Here is a 26,032-nt window from a genome sequence, read left to right on the forward strand (position 1 = left end):
GTCTTGATATTTTTCTTATTGTGACAACTAGTCTACTGGCTGCCAGTGTATGGTTGATTAGTCATGAAGCCTACGATCGATGTTTCCCAGTCCCACAACGGGTTATGCTGTTGGAGCTGGCTGCTGACAGATAGTTTTGAAAAATAAATAAAGTACCGTAAGTTTTCCCTTGTCATACTTCATAATCAAGAATGATGTGCTGCTACCAGTCTTCCCCGCGGTGTTGATACCATCGCAGATATGCGTCATGCTGAAACTTTGAGCTCTCAGCCTTATTGATCCAAGTATCATTATCATGATGTAAAGATAAGGGTCAATGGCTGTGTATTCCGAGGATGGTCACATTTAAGGCTAACATCAGTCTGCCTCAATTACTTGGTGTAAACACTTGGTGTTGTAAATGCACGTTGAAACCGTGCGAACGCCTACTGGATGTTCATCTTCGAATTTTTGTGTGTGAATAAAGTAAAGTAGGTTATTCATCCGTCAAATATTCGATGGGAATAACGCTAATTATAAAGTAATGTTTGTTTTAGAGGTAACGTGAGTCGCCATTAGTTAAACTTTAACTTCGCCCAAGGACGTTAACGTTATATCATAGAGGAATTAAAAACATTCTGAAAGTTTGTGTTACGTTTTCAAAATGAAGTTGTAATGTTCTTTCTTTCAATAGTATCAAATAGTTAATCAGAAATACATGTAATTGATTTGGATTGAGATCGCAACCATGGCGTAATTTACATCAACATGAAGACAAGTTTCGTCATTACCTTTTTACTCTCCCATGGTGCCTTGCGCATCAGTACAATGATAACATGGCGGACCAAGTGCTGGCGAGGGAGACGTTCCTCCTGAAAAACCGCCAGTTCGACGTCACACTCTCACCGACAGCGCTGTCCTGGTACCCACTTACAGCTGGAGATGCACTCCACGGTAGGATGTCGTTTGTTGTTACGATTATTCCCTATTTTGGGAGACATGGCGGCGTTTTTGTGGGGTACCCGGTTTTTGTCACCCAAGCGAATCAACAGTTGAGCCACCGGCGCAGTGCGAATCCTTGGTAAACAAAGATCTGTGCCGCTGGCGACGTCTTCTAAAGTTATAACCCATCAATGTGACATAAACGTTTAACAACAGCAGAAATATGTGATGTAGTGTCATTAATTTCCCCCCAGCCCCTTGTCTAGGGAATGCGCAGGAAGATATGGGAGCCGGGGTGTTTTGTTTATGTTTCTCACGTTCACACCCTGCAGCCGGTCGGACAGGTTACTTATCTTCTCGCTAAAGAAGATTTATTATCTAGTCTTGAGTGACATCTAACGGGAGACTATCTCAGTCACGATCAAGCTAAAGACAAGAGGATGACGGGGCAGCCTGCAAGTCGTGACATTACGTAGTTATCTGGTACGGGAGTCGTGCCCTCAACTGTAGGTCAGCAGTTCGAGGAAGCCAGGAAGACAAAAAAACCCTTTGTTGTTTCTGTTGCATGATTTTTCCACGAAGGGAAAGGGCAAGGGAAAACAAGGAGGTTTTATATAGGACCTCTTTGGGGAAAATATATTACTGTTTTGTTGTTTCCTATGATTGATCCGCCATGTTCAGACGGGAGGAAGACACTGCCATATCATAAGAGAGGCAGTCTGTTCTTAAGGAACTGTTAGCAAATATGCTTGCCCTACGCACACAAACCGAAATGTTTTCGGAATAGTTGCCCCAGGCTTAAAACCATCTGGTGACTTTGGTCCACTGTCCACATGATGTGTCCAGATGTATTGTGTTTTAACCACGATATAGCTGAATTATTGTTTGGGATATGGGTTTGTTTACAATACAGAGAGAGTCATGTGGGGGGCATGACGCTGTTTGGATTCTCAAAATAGAATTTCTGGGTAATTCTCTTTTTAGATGCCACTTTATTAATAGCATGGCCTGGAAAAATGCCCTGCTCTTGATTCTGGGGCATGTAACATAACATACCATCAATTATTTATTGCTGTTCATTTGCACCGTTTTTGTGCCCCATTGCAATTTTAATTCTCATTTTTTTCTCAGTGTTTGTACATATTAAATCTGATAAATTGTGTATTGTGTAACAAGTACGAAGGATTGTAGAAATTAAAATGAAGGAAAATAGCAAAGAACATTTGAGTACACACTTTGCCTAAGATTGTTTCCATGTTGGTGAGTCATGATGGTAATACCAGTAGTGATATTTAAAGAAGCTTTCAACAGGAAGTCATCGTTTATCACTTGTCTCAAGATGCAAGGATAAGACAAGGGATGTGCAATCGGGCAGGATGTCGTTGAAGACATCTTCATAAGACTTGTCTCCTTGCCTTCAAAGTATCCAAAAATGATTCATAATTGTAGATGTTATTATCATTTGTAGATATTATCATTGTACGCCGGATATTAGCCCAGCCCAGGCTTGGATGTTTTATTGGGCATCATCTATTTTCAAAACTACGTATACTCACAGATAAGGTTCAGATTATGAGAAATGTTAAGCTGACAGACTGTATGAAAACAAATGTCATGCTATGTCTTTGCAATCAGATTTAATCTGTCAGGGGCAACTTTTTACTTCGGCCCGTTCACAGCTCATTGTTATTTTGTCTCAGAATAATATTGATTAAGCCAGTGTGTATATGTTCATAGTAGCTATGAAGGTTTCTACCCTGGCTAAATTGGCATTAGAAAATGATTTTTTATTAGGCAAAAAATGTATTTTCTAGTAACTACTGACAATTAGTACATATGAAGATGTGCAAACATGCATTTGTAGCTTTGATCATTATTATGCATATCGAAAACATAGTCTCATTGCAGTGGTATGTACCAAAGTACTGTATTTTCTCTTAGAATAAAATGATATTAGGGGCAATAATGCTTGATAACGTAATCCATATGGTTAAAAAAATCATTTTTAGAATCCTTTTCTGCCAAGCTATCAACATTCAGTACAGCTACAGTTCTTGCTTTATTCATTAATGAGAAAACAATGGAAAGTCAAAATGCCAATTTAGCCAGGGTAGAAACCTTGAATGTCCCACTGCATGTCACATGTTTTGTACCATGAGAGTTAGATTGTGTGGAGGTTCACATGTACAATTTGTTCGGGTTTGCTTGAGTGATAACTGGACGTCTTTTCACCCTGGTTGTACATTGCTCTACCTGGTAACCCTTCATTCAGTGATAAGGCTATAACGCTATCAAAGGTCAAATGTATATATATATATACAGTAACATACTAACTGCATGGTTATGCATGAAATCCACCCTAGATTTGTCATCTGGCACAAAGGTTGATGCTGATTACAAAGTGACAGGTGATACAAATTGATTGACAAGCGGACCAGTGATGATATGCTTGAAGCAACTGGATCGAATCCATTCAAGATGCCTGTTTTTTGTCTACCATTACTGCAAAGCTTGCAGTAAATTGAGTAATGACATTATGCATGGGACATCCTCAGTATGCTGTCTTACCCTTGGGTGACATCAGTGGACATTAGCGCCTAATATTGCCATGACACGACTGCTATGTTGTGGAAACAGTAGAGAAGGTGTTGCAAAGGTTGCCATTGATTTTATCAGGAGACAGGTTAAGTCAGATTTAGGAGATCAGCTCCATGGTACCACCTGGACACTTTAATTTCATGGTCCTGTGGTTATGGTTTCCTTGGTGCCAGATCATCAATGTTTCCTTCTACAGACCAAAGGGAAGCCATGTGGAACCAAAATGTGTACCCTCTTTATGTTTTTACTGTATTTTCACCTTTCCTACATGTACCTACATGTTCAAGATGACATCTGCAGCTTTTACAGTAAGGGGAATACAACATCATGCATAAATTATGCAAGTGAGGTCCTCATTAGCATATGTCATGGCCAGGCGCGTGCACCTTTCCTAAAGCTACCTACATCTCAAATATGACATCTGCAGCTTGTACCAGGTGCATTCACCTTTCCTTATGGTACCTACATCTTAAAGATGACATCCGCAGCTGCCACGGTAAGGGAAATACAAGTTTATGCATGAATTATGCAAAGGAGGTCCTCATTAGCATAATTCATGGCCAGGTGTGATCACCTTTGCTAACGGTACCTACATCTCAAAGATGACATCCGCAGCTTTTACGGTAAGGGACATACAACTTCATGCATCGATTATGCAAATTAGGTCCTCATTAGCATAATTTATGGCCTGGTGTGTTCGCCTTTCCTAAAGGTACCTACATCTCAAAGATGACATCCGCAGCATGTATGGTAAGGGACATACAACTTTATGCATACATTATGCGAATTAGGTCCTCATTAGCATAAGTAATTGTCAGGTGTAGTCACCTTTCCTATAGTATAGGTACCTATATCTCAAATATAACATCCGTACCATGTAACATAAGGTACATATAACTTTCTGTAATACCATTAGTAGACGTATCCCCTGACATCTGCTTGGTTTTAAGTCCCAGTCAGGGGAAGTGTAGGAGGGCTTATGTTACAGTATGACCTAGTTCTTGCTGGCTCCGACAGAAAATAACCAAAAATTGCATCCAAAAATGGCAAAATAAATCATTTTGAAGTAGTGTATGCCAAAAAAAATAATGGGGTCCTTTGGGTAAATATCCAATGCACAACTAAACCAAATTTCAGGTCCTCAGCTTTCAACACCACGGCACTGGAGGCCATCATGTGCGACTTTTGTCTGAAAATGACCAAAAAACCTCCATAAAATCATTTTAAAAACTTATATCAAAAAAATTTAAAAAGGGTCTAGGGGTATACACGTACTCTACCTGCATACCAAATTTCAGCTAATTTGGTCGACGGACGACCGAGAAGAAGCGATTTGAAGATTTGACAGGAGAAGAAGAAGAAGAAGGAGAAGAAGAAACCTGACAAAAACAATATGTTTCGTTGGCGAAACATAAATACAGCAACAACATAAAAAGTGTACACATGTTGTGTTGTGGAAACAGTACGTGAGGTGTTGCAAAGGTTGCCAGCTTAATGGGGAAGTACATGGATACCTACTTCTTAACTACCTAGTATTAGGGGTCTGTTTGTTAATTGTTTACCACTGGGAGTAAAGTACAAGTGATGAAGTACATGCAACTAAGTACATGCAAATAATGACATGGCAAAGGAAGAAAGGATATGTTATAAAATAGTAGGCTGTACTACACAATCTTGATCTGTCAGGGGCTATATACATGATATAGGTCAGGCTAATAACAAAAGGTCCTGTAAGAATTCCAGTTGTATAATTTTGAACAATGGTAAGGAAGACTGGGTCTGAAGAGGTAAAGAAATAAGTATGAACTTGCATATTTCTCTTTTCTCACATGAAATAAGATATTGATTTTGTTTAAAGGTTAGAGAGACATTGTAATACTCTAGATATGTTGTAGATATCTCACTTAGGGTTTGAACATTAACAGAGAATTCTGCATAAGTTGTTTCACAGATAAAATCCTGCACCATTCACTCAGAGAATCTTTACTGCATAGATTTGTACAACAAAGAATTGGTTCAAATGGGATGATATTAAAATTTGACAGTTTGTTTAGTAAACAACGTCATCGACCTTTGTGCTTGGCATTTTTGTGGCAAGTCGGGTCATTGTTGTTATTCGCTAACATTTCCCACATGCTGCTATACTTGATAATTGCTTTAGCCTAAATGTTTATTCACGACAGACTCAGGTAATGCCATACAGTGCAGGTAATATGATACAATACAGGTAATATAAATACAATACAGGTACTGTTCAAATTGCTTGGCAAAATACTGCTTGTGCCTCAGGTACACAACAACTAATGATATAAGTAAAATTCAGAAACTAGAGGGACCACTGTTTCATTGCCTGAAAATAAGTCATGCTGCAAAACCCTGTCTGGACAGCCCATTGATCTGCTGGGCACAGTTATACCCATTGAACACCGTCCTGGTGGCTTTAACAGAGACCCTACAGCATTATCCCCTGACCTAACCTTGTTACCAGTCTGTAACACGCTCTAATTGGGTTGTGCTTACTAAAGGGTCTCCACCAAAGCTTTATTTGGACACTGGTTCAACATTAGGTGTCCCTGTAATAAGTGTAAATAGTGCACTATGGTACTGTAAATAGTGCTCTATGGCACTGCATATCATTGCCTCACAAGTATGACTGAATTTTATGTTTATGTATTATGTTTATAATGATTATTCTACAAGTCTTGGTACTGTACAAAAGATATATTTTACAAAAAGCATGTTGTTAAAGAGAAGGAGGTAAGATCTATCATACTAACACTACATAAAAATATTATACTATTAGAATAATGTTACATGTAGTTTAAAATTGATATAGCCATCACTGTTTGTATATAGCATTTCAATTAGATACATATATGATTAGACCAAAAGGCATGATCTGAATGTGCCACAAAGTGCAGAGCACTATTGGTATGTTAGTTATTGCCTGGATGCAAAACTTATGATCAGTGCCACAATTATGTAATGCATCAAACGTTGCAGATGTATGGGGATTCATTAGTACTTTGTAATTATGTATCAGACCATGTGTATTTATCTCATGTGGCTTGCGTGGTGTTGCTAAACAGGTTAAGACGTCACTCAACACTTCACCGGCACCCCATACTTATCATAATCTAGCTGTACCCTAAGGGGTACATGGCTGTTAAGTACTGAAATTAAATGTTGTCTGATTATCCAAATGAATTATATGATTTTATCTTATTGTCGATCATCAGATTGTATAAAATCCTATGTGAAGACAGATATTGTTTGATGGAATTTGTTTGTGTTACTGTTGTTATGTCAACAGATTAACGTTACTAGGAGACATGCTTTTCCCACAGCAAAAATATGCTGCCATCTCTGGCTGTTACCAAAGAGATAAATATTTACACAGAAGCACTGTTGATGACATCTCTCATGTTAAGTGTAAACAACTTGTTTTCCCAAAGTCCTACTTTGCATATGTGAAGCTTTACCTGTCAATTTTTCTGGCATATTCAGTATATACTAGCTCAACCTTTAATGGTAAGGATATTTCTAGATTCCCAAATATTTGTCAAAACTATAGAGGGATGAATACTAGACATAATAGACATGTTCAACTTTTTGGGCTGAATGTTTAGCCACCCAACATATGGCATGCATGTACAAATGACCTATAGCTTTAAAATATTTAGTGGGTAATGATATGATTATGAGATTAAGCTGTAGTAACAATGACATGTGTCATGAGACCCAAAGATAGATTTTGATTCACTGTGGGAAGGTAGAGTTCAGCAGTTCATTACCAGGAAATGCTTACATGGTAATTGCCATTGATATTTTACTGTCTGTACAAGAGTAAGTACTGTGTGGGGGTGTACTTCACATTGACATTGTAGCCATGCATGCAGAGTGTGTTCCAAAGACATCCTACAACAGCTAACATGGTATCTCTCTGCTGTCATCCTGATTAATTACACGTTCAATATTCACCAATCGTAAACTTAAGAACGTTTGAGAAAGAGAGCATTACGTACAGCAGAGAGCATTACGCCCCTCGCTGTGTAGCCAGGAATGATGAATGCTAGTCCTGACATTATCAGCAGCAGTGGGGTAATTGTCATGCTGCCTGTGTGTGGCTGGAAGCCGACATGACTGATAATATCGTGTAACACAGCAGCATTATTTCCCCAGGAGGACATATCAGACCCCTGCCTGGGGTGCACGTATCCTCACAAAGTATAGACCTCGGTAATCGTCCAACCCATTATCACAAATCATAGGTTTATGATGTTGTAAATCTGTTGGTAATGATTTGTTTTTGTTTTTCTGGTATGGCAGGCAGGTGGGTTCTTAAAGAACATTGGGCAGAGCCATTATGATCAATAATGTATGGTTCAATCACGGATGTCATTGTTGGTTACTTTTGTGGGCTGACCATTGTACCGTGCGGTATATGTTGCAGAATTGTATTTACTCAGGAGGTTTTTGAACCACTTTGGTTTACTCCAGCAAGAGTTGCTGATGAATATTTATGATCAACTGATGGGATAACAATGGATTAACCTAGAACTTCCGGTAGAAGCCATGTTTCATACAGGACATCATGTACTGAATGTAGCTGTCTAGCACAATTTCAAATTTTTCCAGCACCCAACAACATTGTTGGTATATTATATTTTGTGTATATACGATATACCACTACAACATTAATACGAAACAATCATCTTCAGAATCAGTGTTTTTGAAGTTGTAAGATGCCTGCGAGTTATAAGTACAATATATTGTTTCCTATATTTGAGTTGTGTGTGTAGGTCTCAGATTCGCAACCTGTTATCCACCTTAAACAAATCCACGCTAGGGCTACCGTGCCACCCATTCTCACTCAGATGTAGGAATTGACACGGTCACCACACTCAATTTGAATATCTGTATTTGTATCTGTACTATGTATCTGTACTATGTATCTGAATACGAATAAAGATTATACGAGTGGTTGCCATAGATTGATATTTGAGTTGGTTTATCTGTTTGTTTAGGTCACACCAATTTTTTTCGTTGCTTCTCGGAATCGCCTCTTCTGTTTTTCCCATTTTGAAAAAAAAAATTGGGTGACTATTCCCATTCACAAATTTTCACTCACAATTTTACTATTTGTTCAGTTGTAAAACTCAATAGCCATCAAAATAGATTATAAAGGCCTGCACATACATTTTATCAGATATATTTTTCATTCATCAAAACTATTTCTCAATATCAATCCATATATTACGTATAAATCATAAAAGGTATTTTTGTCACTGAAATTATATAGTGTCTAGATCCAAGAAAGGGGTTCATTGCATAAAATGAGCATACAAAGCTGAAACTTGAATAATCCTCTTATTCGTTATGTTATGTAAACCCAGGACTATTTGCCAAAAAATTTTATTCACATTTTTTTTTTCGCCCTGTCGCTCCAATTTTTTTCTGAAAAAATCCAAGAATCAACAAATAAAATTGGTGTGACCTAAGATGACTGCGAGTTATAACTTATAACTACAATGTATTGTTGCCTATATTTGAGTTGGTCTATCTATTTCTTTACCACAGAACCAAGTCATTCTTGTATCAAAGAAGTGAGGTACAGATGAAATAGCTGCTGAGTTTGAAAATAGCCCCCTTCCCTGGTCCCAGCCATACATTTGACAGCTATTTTTTCATTACCTCCACCGTCCCCACCCAGATTTTCCATTTCTGGAACAGCCATATGATAAAACTGCTGTAGGCATGGCAGGGAACTAAAAATACATTCTCAGCAGATCTATGGTGGCTCTACCATTTACAGATTGAAGGTGTAGGGAATGGTATTGATTCTGGCATTCTCCTGTGTTCTGCACCCGACTTTTCACAGTGACATCAGACGTAGGCAGTCCTGGGAGAGCCATTGTGTCAGTACAGCATTCCCAATAGGCTTCTCAGCGGCAGACATACTATTAACCTTCATGAGGCAGATTGTCTTTGTTATAGCATATTGATACTGTTAGGATTTATCTGTGATAAGTTTGTGATGTACTTGTATCTTATGGTCTGGTTGTTACGACTAGTATACTGTTCGCAGAAAAATCTAATGTACTTTTCACTGGACCAGGTCGAAATCTTTTCCAAGTGTGCAGCAGAGGCTTGATGGTCCATTAGTCTGATGAAGTTATAGAATTTCGGCTTTAAAGTTTAATCAGCCTCTTTATTTAGTAACCTAGCAATAGGTAAATCAGATATGTTATGCAAATTTCTTTGTCAGACTCTATTGAGGAATTCATCAGGGACAAAGAAATGATTTTCACAAAGTTAGTTATCATTGCAAGAAAGTTTGAGTTCCTATAACTTTGTTGATATGGTATAAGGTAAATCTAGCATTTTGACTAATTTTCCTAGTTTTTTCGGAGTCAACAAACAGTATCAATACTTTATGATCCAGTAGAACCCTTCAGTCATGCCATGGGAGCATTTCTAGAGCTACACAATGTACTTTTTTGCTCCCTAGTGTAGACATTCTCATTCAAAAATGAGCTGCTATCACTCCGTTGAAACCATTACTGTCTATTCTTAGCCGCCTCGTGCTTTGCATTAATGGCTTCGTGGCTTTGATGGAATCACATGAAAGGTTTGAGTGTTTCCATGCTGTGAATAAGCATTATCCACTGGAATCTTCAGGGGAATTGATGGATTGAAGGAGGGATTAATATCCAAGTGATCAATTCCAAAACATAAAATGCTGCCACACCCTCTGGCTCCTGAGGAACCAGGATGAATTATTCATGACTGTTACGTGCAGGTTGTCATGTCGTCGTGTCCACATTTGTCTCCGGGTGAATCTGCTACATGCCGTTTGGTGTAATATGTTTTCTTGATTAATGAAATTATTATTTTGTAATTATGATATACTTTCTGCTGGAGGTGCTGGCATGTACATGTATAGGAACATTGTATGATTTTGTCGTTGACACATCACAGGCTTTTATCTGTGAATCTTGATAGATGAATTAAAGATAAAAAAAGTACAACATGATAGCATTTGACATAATCCTGTGCCTGAAAGGCCTAAAAAGCATTGATTTATTCATACAAATCATAGACATAAATATGATTCATAACAACACTTTGTTTCTATGCAATCTATCATCTGAAATTCATTTAGTCTGTTTGTTATGTGCTGACATCATCTGCTGTTAGTTTGTGAAGATCAGAATTGATGTACACGAAAGTGAAAGTAATGGGAAAGGGCAGGGTGTAGACTGTCATTATGAGTAATTATGCATTGATGATTATTATATCATGTCAGATTTACCACATTAGATCAGCAATATAGATGTCACTGTCCAACAGAATTATTCATGCATATCTGTGGCATTCATTCTGTTTCTTGTTTCATTAGAAACATACTGGTAAGAAATTCTAGTGTGTTACGCCGTAGGGTGGTTATACCGGCTAGTATACAGATACAGAAATTTCATGTTGAATGAAAGAAATATTAATGTCTTGAATCACTCCATGCCTTTAAGTGGTTACACGGTAGAAAGGTTGACATGACTTATGGTTAACTAGAGTTCAGAGATCCCATACCTTCGCCGAATGGTGTTAATACTCCAAATTTTAAATAAAAATGCCCACTATAGTACTGTAAGAACCCCCTCCCCCAGAAGACCCATCTTCGAACTTGACCTTTGTTTCCCCGAACCCCAACAGCCTTCTAAATTTCATCACGATCCATTTAATTTCTCTCGAGTTATGCCACCAACAAACAAACTGACAAACACAAAAGGTCCACTGCAGCACCAAAGGACCCCCCCCCCCCCAGAAGATCCATTTTCAAACTTAACCTTCGTCTCACCAACAGACACTTACCTACCAAAAATCACCAACATCCATCCATGGCATCAAGAGTTATATTGACAACACCATCACTCCACAAATCCTGACTAAAAATATACCCTTCTGCCTACGGCGAAGGCAAAAATCACACTTGACGCCGTGAATACCATTGATGGAGAAATATGTGGAACATATATTTTTGCCTCCTGAGTATGTAATAATGATCTCCTGTTCCTTGTATTTTTCAGCGTTGGACTCGAATGCAGTAGACCTGTCGGAGGTGATTGCAGTAACTCCTGTGGAGAAACACTGTCACAGGAACAAGGACGGCTTCAGCGATATCGAACTCACCCCCATCAGCTGCTCCAGGTTTGCGGTACATTATGTACAGAAGAAACGGGGGCGGATCTGGCGGCCTGGCAAGGTCACCTTCAAGTGCCCAGACCCTACAGTTTGTAGGCAGTGGATAGATAGACTACAGGAGAGATTGAACCAAGGTACAGCAACCAGATATTATACTTCTAGATATCAGTTTTTATTGTTAGGCCATGTTGATTTGATTATATGGATGACATCCGCGTGTGCATCAATTTTCGTCTTTTCCAAAAATAAAAAAAAGGTTTTCAGCCATACTGTAAATCGTAAAAAGCAGTTGCAAAATGACAAAAATACATGCTGTGAATTGCAACAAAATATTTCAGAAAACAGATACTAATGTCGTTGAACGAACAAAAATGAAGAATCTATATTTCTGGTCCACCATACTCAGTGTGTTTTGTTTATCCTTCCAGACCATGTAAATTTCAAAATGAAGGCAACTTTTTTTTGCCAAACTTTTTATTCATTCGCATGCTCGCATCAGTTTCGGGGTCCCCAGAGGATGTCATCCATATAATCAAATCAGCATGGCCTTATTTGGAGACAATGCTAGAAAAAGACAGACTGAATTGATGTATTTTGACATGCTTGGCTGTACTTACAATGTCCACCAATCAAACAACAGTCCCATGCCCCAAAGTCATAGAAACTAAAGGGTACACTAAGGTTAATGGAATTTTTCTGGGTATTAGCTTTAGGATCATCGTAAAAGCAGAATGATAGAGGAACGCAAATGAAATACAACTACACATTTCAGTCCGGATTAATGTCACATTGAGTTTTACAAACCAGATATCATTTTTGAGCATAAACATGATGTAGTCGTTGTATGCGTAATGTTATTGCAAATATCATGAGGCATTCTGACATGCACAATATATGTGTTACTATGTATCCCTCAGAGTACCTCAGACCGCGCCGTCTGCTGGTGTTTGTGAACCCATTTGGGGGGAAGAAGAGGGGAGTTCAGATCTACCAGCAGAAGGTGGCTCCTCTGTTTGACTTGGCGAGGATCAAAGCAGATGTTATAGGTAAGGCAGCGGACACACCCTCTGTAATCAGGACTGGTACATGTACCTGAACTTCATCCTGACTACATGTGCTGGGATGGGGGTAAGAATACTTGGCTAAACTGTGGGCAGGTTCAGTTTCTCTTAGTAATATAGTTGTAACAAAAATTCTTAAACGGAATTTTGTGGCTCTCTGCATGCATAATTTTGATACAAGACTTGTCAGCAAATTGTAATATGAAATGGCCCTTGAATGGCACACGGACAATTACATGTGGCAATGTTATTAAGAACGTTATATTGTTACAGTTACAGAGCGTGCTGGCCATGCTCGGGATTTACTACAAGAGCTGGAACTCAACAAACTTGATGGGTAAGTTACTACCTGGTATCACAAACCAGTAGACATGGCCCAAAATTAATGTAGGCAATACAGTCTGGATATTTCAAACCTTTCTTGAGCCCTGCTAGGCTGACTATAGAAAATCAATATGAATAGAGAGAGATATAATCTTCCAGGGAGAAGGTACTCTCCTTCCATAAGCTCTTATTTGCTGAAGGAGAATTATTATCATTTAGATGCTAGATCCATCTGGGTTTCAACCTGGGTGTCTTCCTTGGGTTAGCAACTATCCTGTCAGCTCGCTGTCCATACAGAATGATGATACATTTTGTATGTGCTCTGATTTGGGTTACCTTAAGTTAGTGTGGGGGCACCTTTCTGCTGTGTTTTCTGGATCTTATAATATTCAAGGACATATTCTGAACATGTCTGCCATGAAATCTTATGGCTTTCTCAATAATTTACTTGATGTATATAATGTTAGCATATCATTAAATGTTATGTGTACCTATTTTCCCCTGTTGTTTAAAGAGAAACTTTTCTTTGATCCTAAAATATTGATTTCTGTAATGTTAGGATTTTAGGATAACAACAGACTTCCGTTCATTTGTCTTGTATGTCACCATGGGGCTACATTACTGGTATTTGCTGATTCAGCATGTGACTAGATATAAGGCTTTGAGAACACATGATATGAACAGGCAAAATGGAGGCATAAGCAAGGAAATTGCAAAATGGCTAGCAAGGTAGAAATGCAAATTTTGGCTCCCAAATGATGATAGATGTGGAAACCATGCGCTGAGTGGGCGATTCCTATGTGCTGAGGCAGCTCATTTTTGGCATCCAGCGATGGCAGCAGCCTTGTTGATTACTTTCCACTTGCTGGTTTCCAGCAAGACTGATAAGATAAAGTAGTGTTGAAAAGACCTCTGGGCGCAGATGAAGGTGGTATGCATGTGAGGTTGGCACAGGTCCAACGTGTCCATGGGGACATGAAGTAAAGTTCCCCTGCTGTATGAAGGGCACCCTGCAGTCCCACAGAGCTGTGTAATTCAGCTAATGTCTAACCTTGGCAGCTCCATTGAAACTCACACTGCAGGCGACCATCTGTTGTAGGCTCCAGTGTGGCACCTCGGGGGTCACCCCACCATGCATTAGTTGATTATTGTAATGATTTCCATTAAGCCAGATGGTCTGTTACACTGATATTTATGGTGGTCGTAAAATATGACACATGAAGTGCAAAGTGGGCCAATTACAAACTTGCCCTTGTGGTTTACTACTGTTGGGCAGACTGTATGCTTGACATGGAAGTCATACAGGGTTATGGATCAAATCTCACCTTCCCACGGAACATTAATGAAAATTTTTACCTGTGATTTTCATTGCTTTGCTTTGCTTTCAAAAATAGCAAGTTCAGTTTTATACATAATTGTGATAGTGCAGAGGAAGGAAGGTTTCAGGCCTGGAAAAATGCCTTTAAACAAATAGTGGAGCATAAATTGCCCGTTATGTAGCGGTCCCATCAGCAAGCTTTTATCATCAGCCCACCTCCATGTGATGTTTCCTAATGTTCAAAGTCGTGATTAGAATGCAGGCAGCATGGTTCATCCTCCTGAAATGTAACTCTAGACATGCCTTCTGTGGTCCACAAAGACTTGTTATATCAGACTGTGGCAACCGTTTCATTTGATTTTGTTTATCTGTGTATTTTTATTTCTTTCTTTCTATTTTTTACAATCTTGAAACAAGGAAGTTAACCTCGGAGTCCCTGCTTGAAAGAAACATTTTCAGTTGAAGACATCATACACTGACATTTTATGACAAGTAGATAATTCTGCATGTAGGGATGAATAGTTGTAATTGTATAACTTAAAGTTAGATGACCGATCAATAAGTCATCTGCAGGGATACATGTAAGTTGGCAATGCAAATTGCTCAATGCAAATGTTCTAATGATAGTTTAGCAGGCTGAAACTTTTGCAGTGGTTTATTTTCACAGTGACCTTTCCACTGCAAATTCATGACACCATGAATACATGTATGTCTCCCTTGTCTGACTACTGTACTACAGAATTGATTTTAAAACACTGCGGAAACCTTTTTCTTCTTACCGGGATTCCGAAATAAAACCTCCACAAAAGTAAATGAATTTACAGTGTTTGACATTAGTGACCCTTTCCAACACATGTGACCTATGGAAAGCGGAATGTGCAAACTTCGATGACATTTCAGTCACATGCTTAATCTCTCTGTCCTTCCACTAAGAAACTTATCCCTATTTGCCATTGATAGATTTGAAAAGTCTGCTGACCATTCAATAAGACTGAGATGACCTTAAGCCCAAAGAGCAATACCGAGTAGCAGATGATACGGTCCCTTTTTAAAACCCATCTGTTTGCACCCAGCAGTGTGAAGGATCATAATTAAATTGGTATTGATCATGCTTGGGAATCTGGGTCAATACAGGTCATTAGTGGGCAGGACTGATGGATGGAGGTGTTTTTTGGTGAACGATTCCTGATACGCTGCTGTCCCTGGGTTAACTCCTGACGGGGGATTAGTGAGAACGGTGGAAAACTATTGAACTGAACTGGACACATTCTGTTCCAGAGAATGGTTAGAGGGTGACAAGGGAATGTATGTTTTGTACGGTGCTGGAATATGAAAAAGAAACTTTGTTGGCATATTTTGCAGGTGAATAGTTCCAAATACATTCAAGTCGTTAAGTCCCAGTTCTGTTCTGTGTGATACGGAGGATTAGTAAGGATAGGGAAGCCTTTGGTTCCAGGTAATGGATTAAAGTGGGATTTTGTGATTATCTGTTGCCAAGGTATCCTTAATGTTTATGACCTGGATTTGACTTGGATTACTGTTTGACGCATATGTAACTCACTTTCAGACTAAGTACTGGACATGATAGTTAACTAAACTTACAGAATCAATCAAAACAATATTGTGAATATTGTGACTACCTAGTTTGGCATTCAAATTCTTACAAGAAGGTGTGCTTGATGATACAGAAGTGTATAGATACCAATTTCTACTTAGTTGGTTGTGAAAATGATGTGACTCTTTAGAATACATGTATATGCACTTGACTTACTAATTATATTTCAGTAGACGACCAAAACACAGGGATGTTGAAAAGCAGATGAAACTTGCATCTTGGCCATAGTCCATCCTGACAATAAAAATTTCCCTCAGTATCTGCCTAGAAGCTTACTGTCGCCAAGACAGGTACACAACTCCTTTGGTGCCCAACTGATAAACCAATCTAAAATCTTGCCACTTGTTTGTCTAATATCAGAAATAGAAAAAGTCATCAGGGCTCTAATCTAAAAATCGGTAGTAGCAGGCTCTTTCATCATCAGTTACCCCTGGGGGCCCAGGTGGTCTTACCAATCAATTCTTGTTGACAGAATGAGATAGAGATCATAAGGATCCACTATGAAGATATGGAAAATTTATGTGCACCCTCTGGTGTTTCAAATGATTGTGTTTACCTGGCAGGTAGTCTAATATATCTGAAACGAAACTACGGGTATATCTATGAGCCTAATAAGTAATAGAAAAGAATTTAGTGCTGTTTAAGTTCGAACCTGCTATGGTTGCCATTTGGCACCAAATTTGTATTGGTTATAGGGTTAGACAGCAGGGAGAATGTCAGATTATCCTGACTAAATGAAAAGTCTACTTCATGATACATGTATTTGCAAGAATGTATAAGTCAAACATATACATTATCTTAGGGGTAAGATTAGATAAACATATGTAAGATGGCAAATCCCTGAACTGGTTCCTCTATGTCTATGTCATTTCCCTGGGCCGGTTCGTCCATATTTATTTGACTAATCTCCCTGTAATGCTGCCCGAAACACAGATCAATCAGTGGGGAAATAGGGCAGGTTGTGTGCCATTACTGGACCCATTTCAGTCTATATGGTTATCTAATTGCCCCAACTGGAAGCCTTGTGATTTGGACATTTGTCATGGAGCAGAAGTTTGGACAGTTTCATGGGGCAACTTCCTATTCTGAAGGTAATATATGTATTAGGTTTATTACCTGTACTGTAGTTCAGATGTCTCAGAGATGCCTGAGAAGGAATTGCTTTTGCGGCATTGTGAGATGAAGGGTCAGGCCTCGAGCACCTTAGTATAATCTATCTCTATAATCTATGTGCAGGTGTAAAAGACTGTACAAAATTCCCTATACTTTTATTGTGTCAACAAAGTTCATCAATACAATGTTCAGTTCTTTCCAAATAAGGAAGAACAGCCATGGTCATAAATGCTTAAGAGCCCCCATCTTATGAAATATTTTTTTTAATTTTGCCCAATCAATGTTTACAGAGGTCCATATGAATATGATAGAACTCAATAAACTTCTTGGGCAGAACAGATTTCTATCTGAATGGTTTCCTTTTGACATATATCACAGTAGTGTAGTGTATTCAGATGTCTATCCAGACAATTTCCGCCCTTGTAGAATGACCTATTTCATGACAATAAGTCCATATATCTTGTCATGCCAGGGATATCATTTACTGCCATCTTCTCATTGTAAAGATGTCTTCGATTTATAGGAGGCCACCTGAAGGTGTATTATGATGTATTATACCTCAATGCAGTATATTTGCTTTCTGTGGAAAAAAGGATTGTAGATGTTCAAGTAGATTGCAATTTTGTTGAGACCTTAGCATTTACATTCTGTCTTCTCTTCTGTTATAGAATAAGTATATAAACTTTAAGACAATTCAAACTCTACAACTGGATAAAATTCGGAGGTTGAACTGGTCAGACCACACTTGTACATGTACGTTACTACCGGTAAATAGAGGATGGTAAATTTACAAAATATGTGATTGTCCTAAACCATGCCTTTTTCCCCAGGATTGTCTGTGTGGGAGGAGATGGCATGTTCAGTGAGATCCTCAACGGCCTGATCACCAGAACCCAGCAGGAGGCTGGTGTGGACAAGGACTGGCTGGCCGCGGAGCTGGTCAGACCACACCTCCGCATCGGCATCATTCCTGCAGGTACGCAGAACGACGAACAATCATTCATGGCTGCACCAAGCCATGGCTCATAAAACCTGCTGGTTTTAGGTCCTGTAGATAAGCTAAAATAACGCGTAATCTCACAGGCATGGTCGCCTTGCCAAAATAAACAAAGAAGGGCTACCTGGGTTTGGCAGCCAATATTGCCGGACCCACCTGGGAAATGATACAGTCAGTAGACTGGTGTATCAATCAATTTAAAGCCATGTTGTCTGGTGATTGCTTATGGTTGTATGAATGGTTAGACAATGACTGAAATGCCTAGTCATCCACATATTGACAAATACACTCTTACAGCTTCTCAATTGCTGTGTTTGTATACAGTTTGTTACAAATACAGGCATGGGCTCTTGGGTTACTGATACCATTTCTACTGTGTTCGTTCCAATAGTTTTGTGTGTATACATGTATTTGTACATTGCAGGTTCTACAGATGCAGTTTCTTACGCCACTGTTGGTGTGAACGACCCTGTCACCTCAGCATTACACATTATCATCGGTAAGCAAGTCTGTTTTTGAACTACAATATAGATTCACGTCTTTAGGAGATTGGTCAGTATAGAGACACGACAGGTTATATCAGCTGCAGTTCTGCCATTTTGAGATAGAGGTCTCTACTTTGCTGGTTGAAATCAAGGAGGTTATTGCTATACATGTAAATTATAACCTCCTTGCTGAAATCAATGGGCTGTGGCAGCCACTAAAACCAGGATGAAATTATCTACAAATTTTAATCTGCTTCAATGTAATCATCTCCCCTTATGCTTTCATATCTCCTGAAATCATTTTATGGGGGATTGCCTTAATTGATTTCAATGCTCGAGGTATTGACTAAAAGGCCTTCACTTATAATTAATAGAAATCTATTAAGTGCTATTGAGCAGATGCCATCTGGCTTAGAGCGCCGCCATGAAACCCAATGTGAAGAACGATGACCTTGTTTTGACCTTTGTGATGAAGTGAGTGGTGACAGTGTGGTGTTAAGTGTTGTACAGTAGTTCAGTGTGTTATCTGTACGTATACAAGACCTACCAGGAAGAAATGTGGTTGACATTTCAAGTTAATCTGACAATATTTGGATTTTTTTCTAAAGCTTGGACTCAGTGGTACACAAAGCTGGTATTGTGCCTATATCTTCACACAGAAAAAGATAAACCAAGAGGTGTGTCTGACACTAGAACTTTCAACTTCTTTTCCCTAATTTTCTGTAATTGCAGAAACGTTCGCAATGGAACGACTTTTTGCGGTGGTTTTAAAATTGCGAATATTGTTTCAAATGCGAACTCAAAACCACCGCAAACACTCTATTTTCTCCCTACTGTGAAATTAAAACCCCGCAAACATTTCTGCATTTATGCACAGTATTGTATAGACATCAGCCTTGTGATCAACATCAAACATTTCACAAGCTTGCAGATGCCACAGTACCAGATAGTAAAATCAATACCAATCCTCCAGCTGGAAGAAAAAGGGCTGTCTTCAAGCTGAAGAACGGTAAAGCAGCGGGGTATTGCAGCCAATGGTATAACTCCAGGTTGTGCTGATATTGATTTGCAGGTGACTGCCAGCCCCTGGATGTGTCCTCGGTACACTACCGCAGCCAGCTGCTGAGGTACAACGTGTCCTTCCTAGGCTACGGTTTCTATGGCGATGTGGTGCGAGACAGCGACCTACGCAGGTGGATGGGTCCCAGTAGATATGACTACTCCGGTAGGTGTTTCTCTGGACCATCTTTTACCAAGGGTGTACTAACATTCTTACCACCAATCAACTGAATGGCTCAAGCTAGAATTCTTACCTCAGATGAAACAAATGACTCAAGGTACATGTTTATTAGAAATTTAAGTGTGTCACCCGGTAATTATTATTATTACAGTAGAATCCGCTTAACTGCACCACCTATTTGTCAGCGTTTTTGGTGCAATTATCCGGCTGGTGCAATTATGCGAAATGCCCAGCTGGACCGCACCACCATGGGCGAGGGCGTGTATTGTTAGTCAGAAACACTAGCGAAAAGAAAACAGACGAAATTATTCAGTTATTAACTTTGTTTATTGACCCTTTGCTGAAAATAAAGAAATGACTACGAACCTGTTTTCATTTTGAATTCTTTCATTTTTCAATGCGATCTACCGCATTACAACACACGTAGTGTTACAGGGGAGGCATTATGAAACATCGTCATGCCGATCATGGGATAACAGTTTCTGTGTTACACTACGTAGAGTGCAGTTGTCGATTTACGTAAATCATGTACCGCCATGAAACTATGAATTGAAACTAAAACTTGGTTACTGATTACGGGTGACCCACCCGGGACCTCTCCCATACGATTCCTATGAACGTAACTGTCAATGGAGACCGGCTTCTTTTGCTACTCAAAACAGTTTTGAACATATTGGCGGTATTGCGCCTTGACACCGGCAGGTATCGGCTCATTTGTACCGCGTTTGCCGATTTAAGCGCACCTTTTCAGTTAACTTGTCGAGGATTTTTGAAAAAAATTGGTGCAGTTATCCGGCATTGGTGACCATGCGTGGTGCAGATATGCGGAGTCACTAACAATGCAGTGAATGGGAACCGGTTTGGGATTTCGGGATTCGGTGCAATTAAATGGAAGGTGCGTTTATCCGAGGTGCAATTAAGTGGCTTCGTCTGTATATGCCATAGTAAAAAATTATGATCTTGAAAAATCTTTAAACCCTGACTCTAACAGTCTTTATGTTTTATCAACCAGTATTTGAAGAAAAATTGTATAAAAGACAGGGTAATATTGTTTGTTCATCTTCTTTAACTGTGTTCATGTTCTACATAAAGGGATAAGAATGGTTTACTAGAGAATTTGCATTTCCCTTTCTAGGTTTCAAAAAGTTCTGTAGAAGGAAAATCTATGAAGGGGAAGTGGCGTTTCTCCCGTGCACAGACCAAGGCAGCAGCCCGTATGACCAGATCAGATGCACTGAAGGGTAAGGCATGCACTTAAGGTCACTGCTGAGATGGCTTTTGATATCTTTTTTTTCAGTTATGAATAAAGTCGAGCCCTTAACATACACAGCTACATAAGTAGCTGTCATAACCACTATTGAGACTTAATTGTATTTGACCTGGTTTATTTGGCCCCTACTGATAAAAACAACTTCCATCTGTGTCTAGTGAAAGTTGACACTGGCATGGTGGAACATCTCCTTTTTATTCGCTTGTTTCAAAGTGATTGGGATAGATTAATCATTAGATTTGTTTTACAGATGCCTTGTGTGCAAGCAGGCTGGAGAGAAGGACAAGCCCACCCCGTTCAACCCCTCAGAACAGCCTCGTGCTGTGGAGACGTTTGGTAGGTTCCCGTCTCATTTAAAAACTCAACACGCTTATCGAGAATTGTAGGGGTGACCTTGTGTGCTTGGCTAAAATGTGGGCTGTAGTGAAGGTGCATTCCACTACTAGCTACTTTAAAAAGCATCATGCTTCACCTCAGTTGAGGATAACAAAAGATGAAAAAGAAGATGGATGTTTTAGACAGTAGTCTTGTCAAGATACACAAAGCAATGTAGTTAGCTTGTACTTTTTTAATGCCACCTGTATTTCCCCACAAAGTGGCTCTAGAAAATTTGTGATTGACATGTGCGTTCTTGCCCCACAGGTCCAGGTGGATGGCAGCGGGTACGCGGTCGCTTCATCGCCATCAATGCTGCCACCAACTCCTGTGCCTGTAAGAAGACTCCGAAAGGCGTGTCTCCATCTGCCCACCTGGCGGACGGCTGCACAGACCTGATCCTGATCCATGCCACGCCCAGATACAGGTTCCTGGGACATCTCCTCAAACATCTCACCGACTCAGACAGGGTAAGTCCTCCATTTGTGTCCGTAACATCTTGAGTGCTTGAGCCGGTGCAATGTCCTAAGAGTCAGAGTGATTGCTGTTCATTCAGAAGCACTGGAGTCGAAACTCTGGCCTGGTCATACCAAAGACTTGAAAAATGGTACATAAGTGCTTTCTCTGCTTAGCACACAACACTTATGAGAAAGGCTCTAGGAGTTGAACACACTCCACCACCAGTGGACTACCCTCCTTCTATATACACTGAAAGGTATGCTCATAGATCAAGGTCCTCATTCTCTTTTAACCTTCTCCCTGCTGCCCAATGCTATTACCAATAGAAAATTGGTAGCCAAACAGCTACTTGCTAAAGGTTAACATGCTGAATATCTGGTCTTCAGTCCCCACTTATTTCATGTTTTGGTACTCTGAGTTCATCACATATGATGTATGGTTACATCCAGGACATAATGATATAAGATATGTCATGAAAGTTGTGGTTTTGTTTTGCAGTTCAACCATAGCTTCATAGAAGTCTACAGAGTCCGAGAGTTCAAGTTCCGACCGGTCATTATTGAAGAAGCGGAGGACGAGATGGTGGAAGACGAGGAGGCGGGAGTGTTGTCGAGGCGGAACTGCCGGCGGAACACGCGACGCAACAGTGTGTGGAACTGTGACGGAGAGATCATCGACCAGCCGGCAATCGATGTCAAGTAAGCACTTAGCTCTAATTGATAATTAACTATAACAATTGCCAAATATTTTTGCCTAGTGTCACAGTAGTCCACTAATGATTTTAATGTATTACTAAGTCTATACAAATAATGGTTGCACGTGTAGTACAGATTTCTTGAGTATCTAAGCGAGTTTGCATCAATTATGAAAGATACAGAAAACTTAGAATTATGTAGTAGTATTATAATATGGATTATACTTCTGCTGGGGTCTTTAACATGGTTGGGCAGCAGTCAGTCTGTTTTCACACCATGTTTCTAGGCGGCTCTGTCCAGCAGGTCCACGGTTGGCAGGCTGCATACTTTGATGTCCTTCTTGACACACTCAATCCAAGATGTTCTGCAGAAATAGCAGTGTACCTGAAAATGTCCTGTTCTTGTTGCAGAGTCCATTGTCAGCTGATCAAGCTGTTTGCCCGAGGGATTGAGGAGAAAAAGCAGTCCTCCTGCTGGCCAGTGGGATGCTTTTGTGCCTGACCAATCAGGGATTAGTATGCAAATTGCATTGTGCAAGTAGCCAATAATAGCAGAGTCTGTAACAGGTGGCACCAGGAATATTGCACTGGACTATTGTTGCTACTGTAACAATGTAAGTCAATATGCTTTGGGATTGCATAGATTTAGCTGAAAACTATCACAGACAGGATGAAGAGTTCCTGAATATAGTGTATCACTTTATGAATCACTTCTTTTGGACAGGCAAAACTGTTATTATCCAAAGGCAAAAAAAGTTTAAGAGCATGACATGTTATGGAAAATAGTTAGCTATTTCTCCAGTTGCTATAATTAGAACTTGCTGCTACTAGTACAATCAGCCTTAGAAAGATAGCATTCAATGGCTAGACTTGTTGTCTGCCAATCAAATCCTCTATTGCCTCCACAAAGGAGGTTTTTAGATTCCTGAATATTAGTAAAAACTTTTGCTCTCAAAGCTGCACACATGTTGGTTCTTGCACAACCAACAGCACGACAAAGGTAACATTCCCTGGACGTCACACTTGTTTATGCAATGAGGTTAGGTATGCCTGCTGCACACCATTGTATTTGAAATTAAACGGTGCAGCAAGGTATAGAAATTGATATGGACAACAGTGTCATATGACGGAAGGACCAAATAAAGCTGGTCTGCAAATTGCCTGATGATAATGGGCAGTGTCTGGCATATTTGCCAAGTTGTTGGCATGTCTGATAAAATGTGATGCTAAAAATGGTTGATTTTCATAAAACCTGATCCAGGTTGGATGTTAACATCATTGAAACTCCTGCTTGCTTTTACAACAGTTTTGTATCAAACTACAAAGATCCAAATTGTTGGGACAGTCTGTGTGATAAAAGCATTTAACCAATACTTATGATAACACATCCTGAACTAGTCAATCAACACCTTTTCCACATGATTGTTTTGAGAACAATTCATGCTTTTGCTGGCATTAACTTTGATTTTTTGTATAGTTTTCAGAATAAGGAAGAACTTTGTCATATTTAACAGGATTAAACTTTCTCTAAATATTACTGTCTAGTGTGTAATCACAAATAGATTTGTCTAATTCGCAGTAAAATAAGCCACATCATGTCATTTACATGTAGCCTAGCATTTTTAATGTTGTTCGTGTATCTTACCTTAGACCTTAGTTCCTCCCTCAACATCGTAACTTGCAAAATAGTATGCTCCCCATCAGTTCCCCTGTAGCATCTTTTGCCCTCCACTGTGTAGGTTTAGGTTTTGGTACCTTTGCAATATCGTCTCCTTTTATCATTTTCAACACCAACAGTCTCACTGTTCATCTAAGGCATTGTTACTGCTGGTTTCAATGGTGCTGCCATGCTACCTCGGTTGCTACCTGCAGTGCCATGTATGATGGGAAGGGGGCATCATTTGTGGCCTTAAAATGCACAGTCTGTCCTTGATTGTCCAAAGTGTTAAGAATGAGGCTTTCGAATGATTCTCCTGTTCCGAAATGTACAACGTAGTTCTTTCCAGATAAGTGTATGCACTACAGGGGTCCTTTTCCTGAAAATGAAAGCTATAAAACTGGTATACTGTTAAAACTGGTATACTGTTATATATACATACATTTTGGGCAATCAATCTTGGACTGTACTTTGCAAAATCTGTGCAATGCATCATCTTGCTGCCAACATTATGAAGGCAGTGTCGTTTGTTTTTGTGTCGGTGGGACCTGCAGTATATTGCACACTCTATTCCACAGCCAAATGTTTTTGTGAACAGAAGACATTGATTCACTGCAGTTCATGTTCGAAAAGAAACTTATGTGATTAATTACCAAGTGCAGTTTGTAAGATAGTGGAATATCTTATTGAGTGCTAGAAATAGTGTTTGTTAATGCATCTGATATCGCTGCATCACTGTTGTGATTTAGACTTGACAATGTACTGTTACTCTAGTGCTAGGTGGTTATAATTGGTTTATCTTAGTCTGTATCGCAAGGAGCTAACATTACACTTCTAGCCACCCTCAGTGCTGATTTTTGCAGGCAAAATAGCATTCTTGATTGAAGATAGAAAAGAAGAATCTCTGATTGTGTTTTGACATACATGCAACTCCAATGCAATACTGAATTATCAGTGCAAGTTAGAGAATGGGAACATGTATGTTTTGTTATGGTTCACTATTCTCTATATGTATCATTGGCACTACTCTCTTGCTGTAATGTAATACTGATGGTGTATTAATGTTAATATGATAATTAGCAAGTAAAGATAGTATAATATATTAAACTGGATCATTATTCTTTACTACTGAGTAGTAAATCGAACATAATTATTTGACATTTATACTAAACGTTCTAATGCAAGACTGCTGAAATTTTGTGCTGTTATGCAGTGTCTACCATGCAAAGATATAAGAACATCTATACCAAATATCTCACAAACTGTTCAGATTGGACAACCATTATAGATCAAGGTGAATCTGTTGTTTCACATTCAGTCTTCAGTGATAACAAATGTTCAGGCTTTAACTTAGATCACATGGAAGACTGGCCAACAGGGTACGCCAGCATGGTAGATAGATGGCTTTGTACCTTTATATAGTTCCAAGCTAAGGGTCACGTAAGGTTTTCCGGGTTGTAGCGTTAACCAGCTCTTTATTCATGTAGTCAGGCTGTTATGTAGAGTACAAAATGTAATGCTGACTGTTTTGGGCACAGGAAAGAGTGGATTGTTTTATTCACTCTCGGGATAGACAGGAGTTCTGACATGTTTTCTAATATCAAATCACTTGATAGACCTTATGATGGGAATTAAAATGGTATGAAAATGAAAGTATTTGTTAAGCGTTTTTTTCTGTGTGGTTTTTGTAATGTGTTGTATAG

The 26,032-nt window shown here is 39.3% G+C and overlaps 1 protein-coding gene across 1 annotated transcript; it reads left to right on the forward strand.

The window, feature by feature from the left end:
- Nucleotides 1-789: 789 nt before the first annotated feature.
- Nucleotides 790-25,982, forward strand: LOC136435371 (ceramide kinase-like). The gene is made up of 12 exons (XM_066428826.1): nucleotides 790-933; nucleotides 11,607-11,855; nucleotides 12,639-12,767; nucleotides 13,056-13,119; nucleotides 17,983-18,128; nucleotides 18,574-18,648; nucleotides 19,707-19,859; nucleotides 21,010-21,115; nucleotides 21,395-21,480; nucleotides 21,787-21,989; nucleotides 22,477-22,676; nucleotides 23,084-25,982. Exons 1-12 carry the CDS (start codon nucleotides 816-818, stop codon nucleotides 23,172-23,174), a joined length of 1,620 nt encoding a protein of 539 aa, XP_066284923.1. The 5' UTR covers nucleotides 790-815; the 3' UTR covers nucleotides 23,175-25,982.
- Nucleotides 25,983-26,032: the final 50 nt, after the last annotated feature.

This window comes from Branchiostoma lanceolatum, chromosome 5 (assembly GCF_035083965.1).
Source record: "Branchiostoma lanceolatum isolate klBraLanc5 chromosome 5, klBraLanc5.hap2, whole genome shotgun sequence".
In the NCBI taxonomy this organism is placed as follows: domain Eukaryota; kingdom Metazoa; phylum Chordata; class Leptocardii; order Amphioxiformes; family Branchiostomatidae; genus Branchiostoma; species Branchiostoma lanceolatum.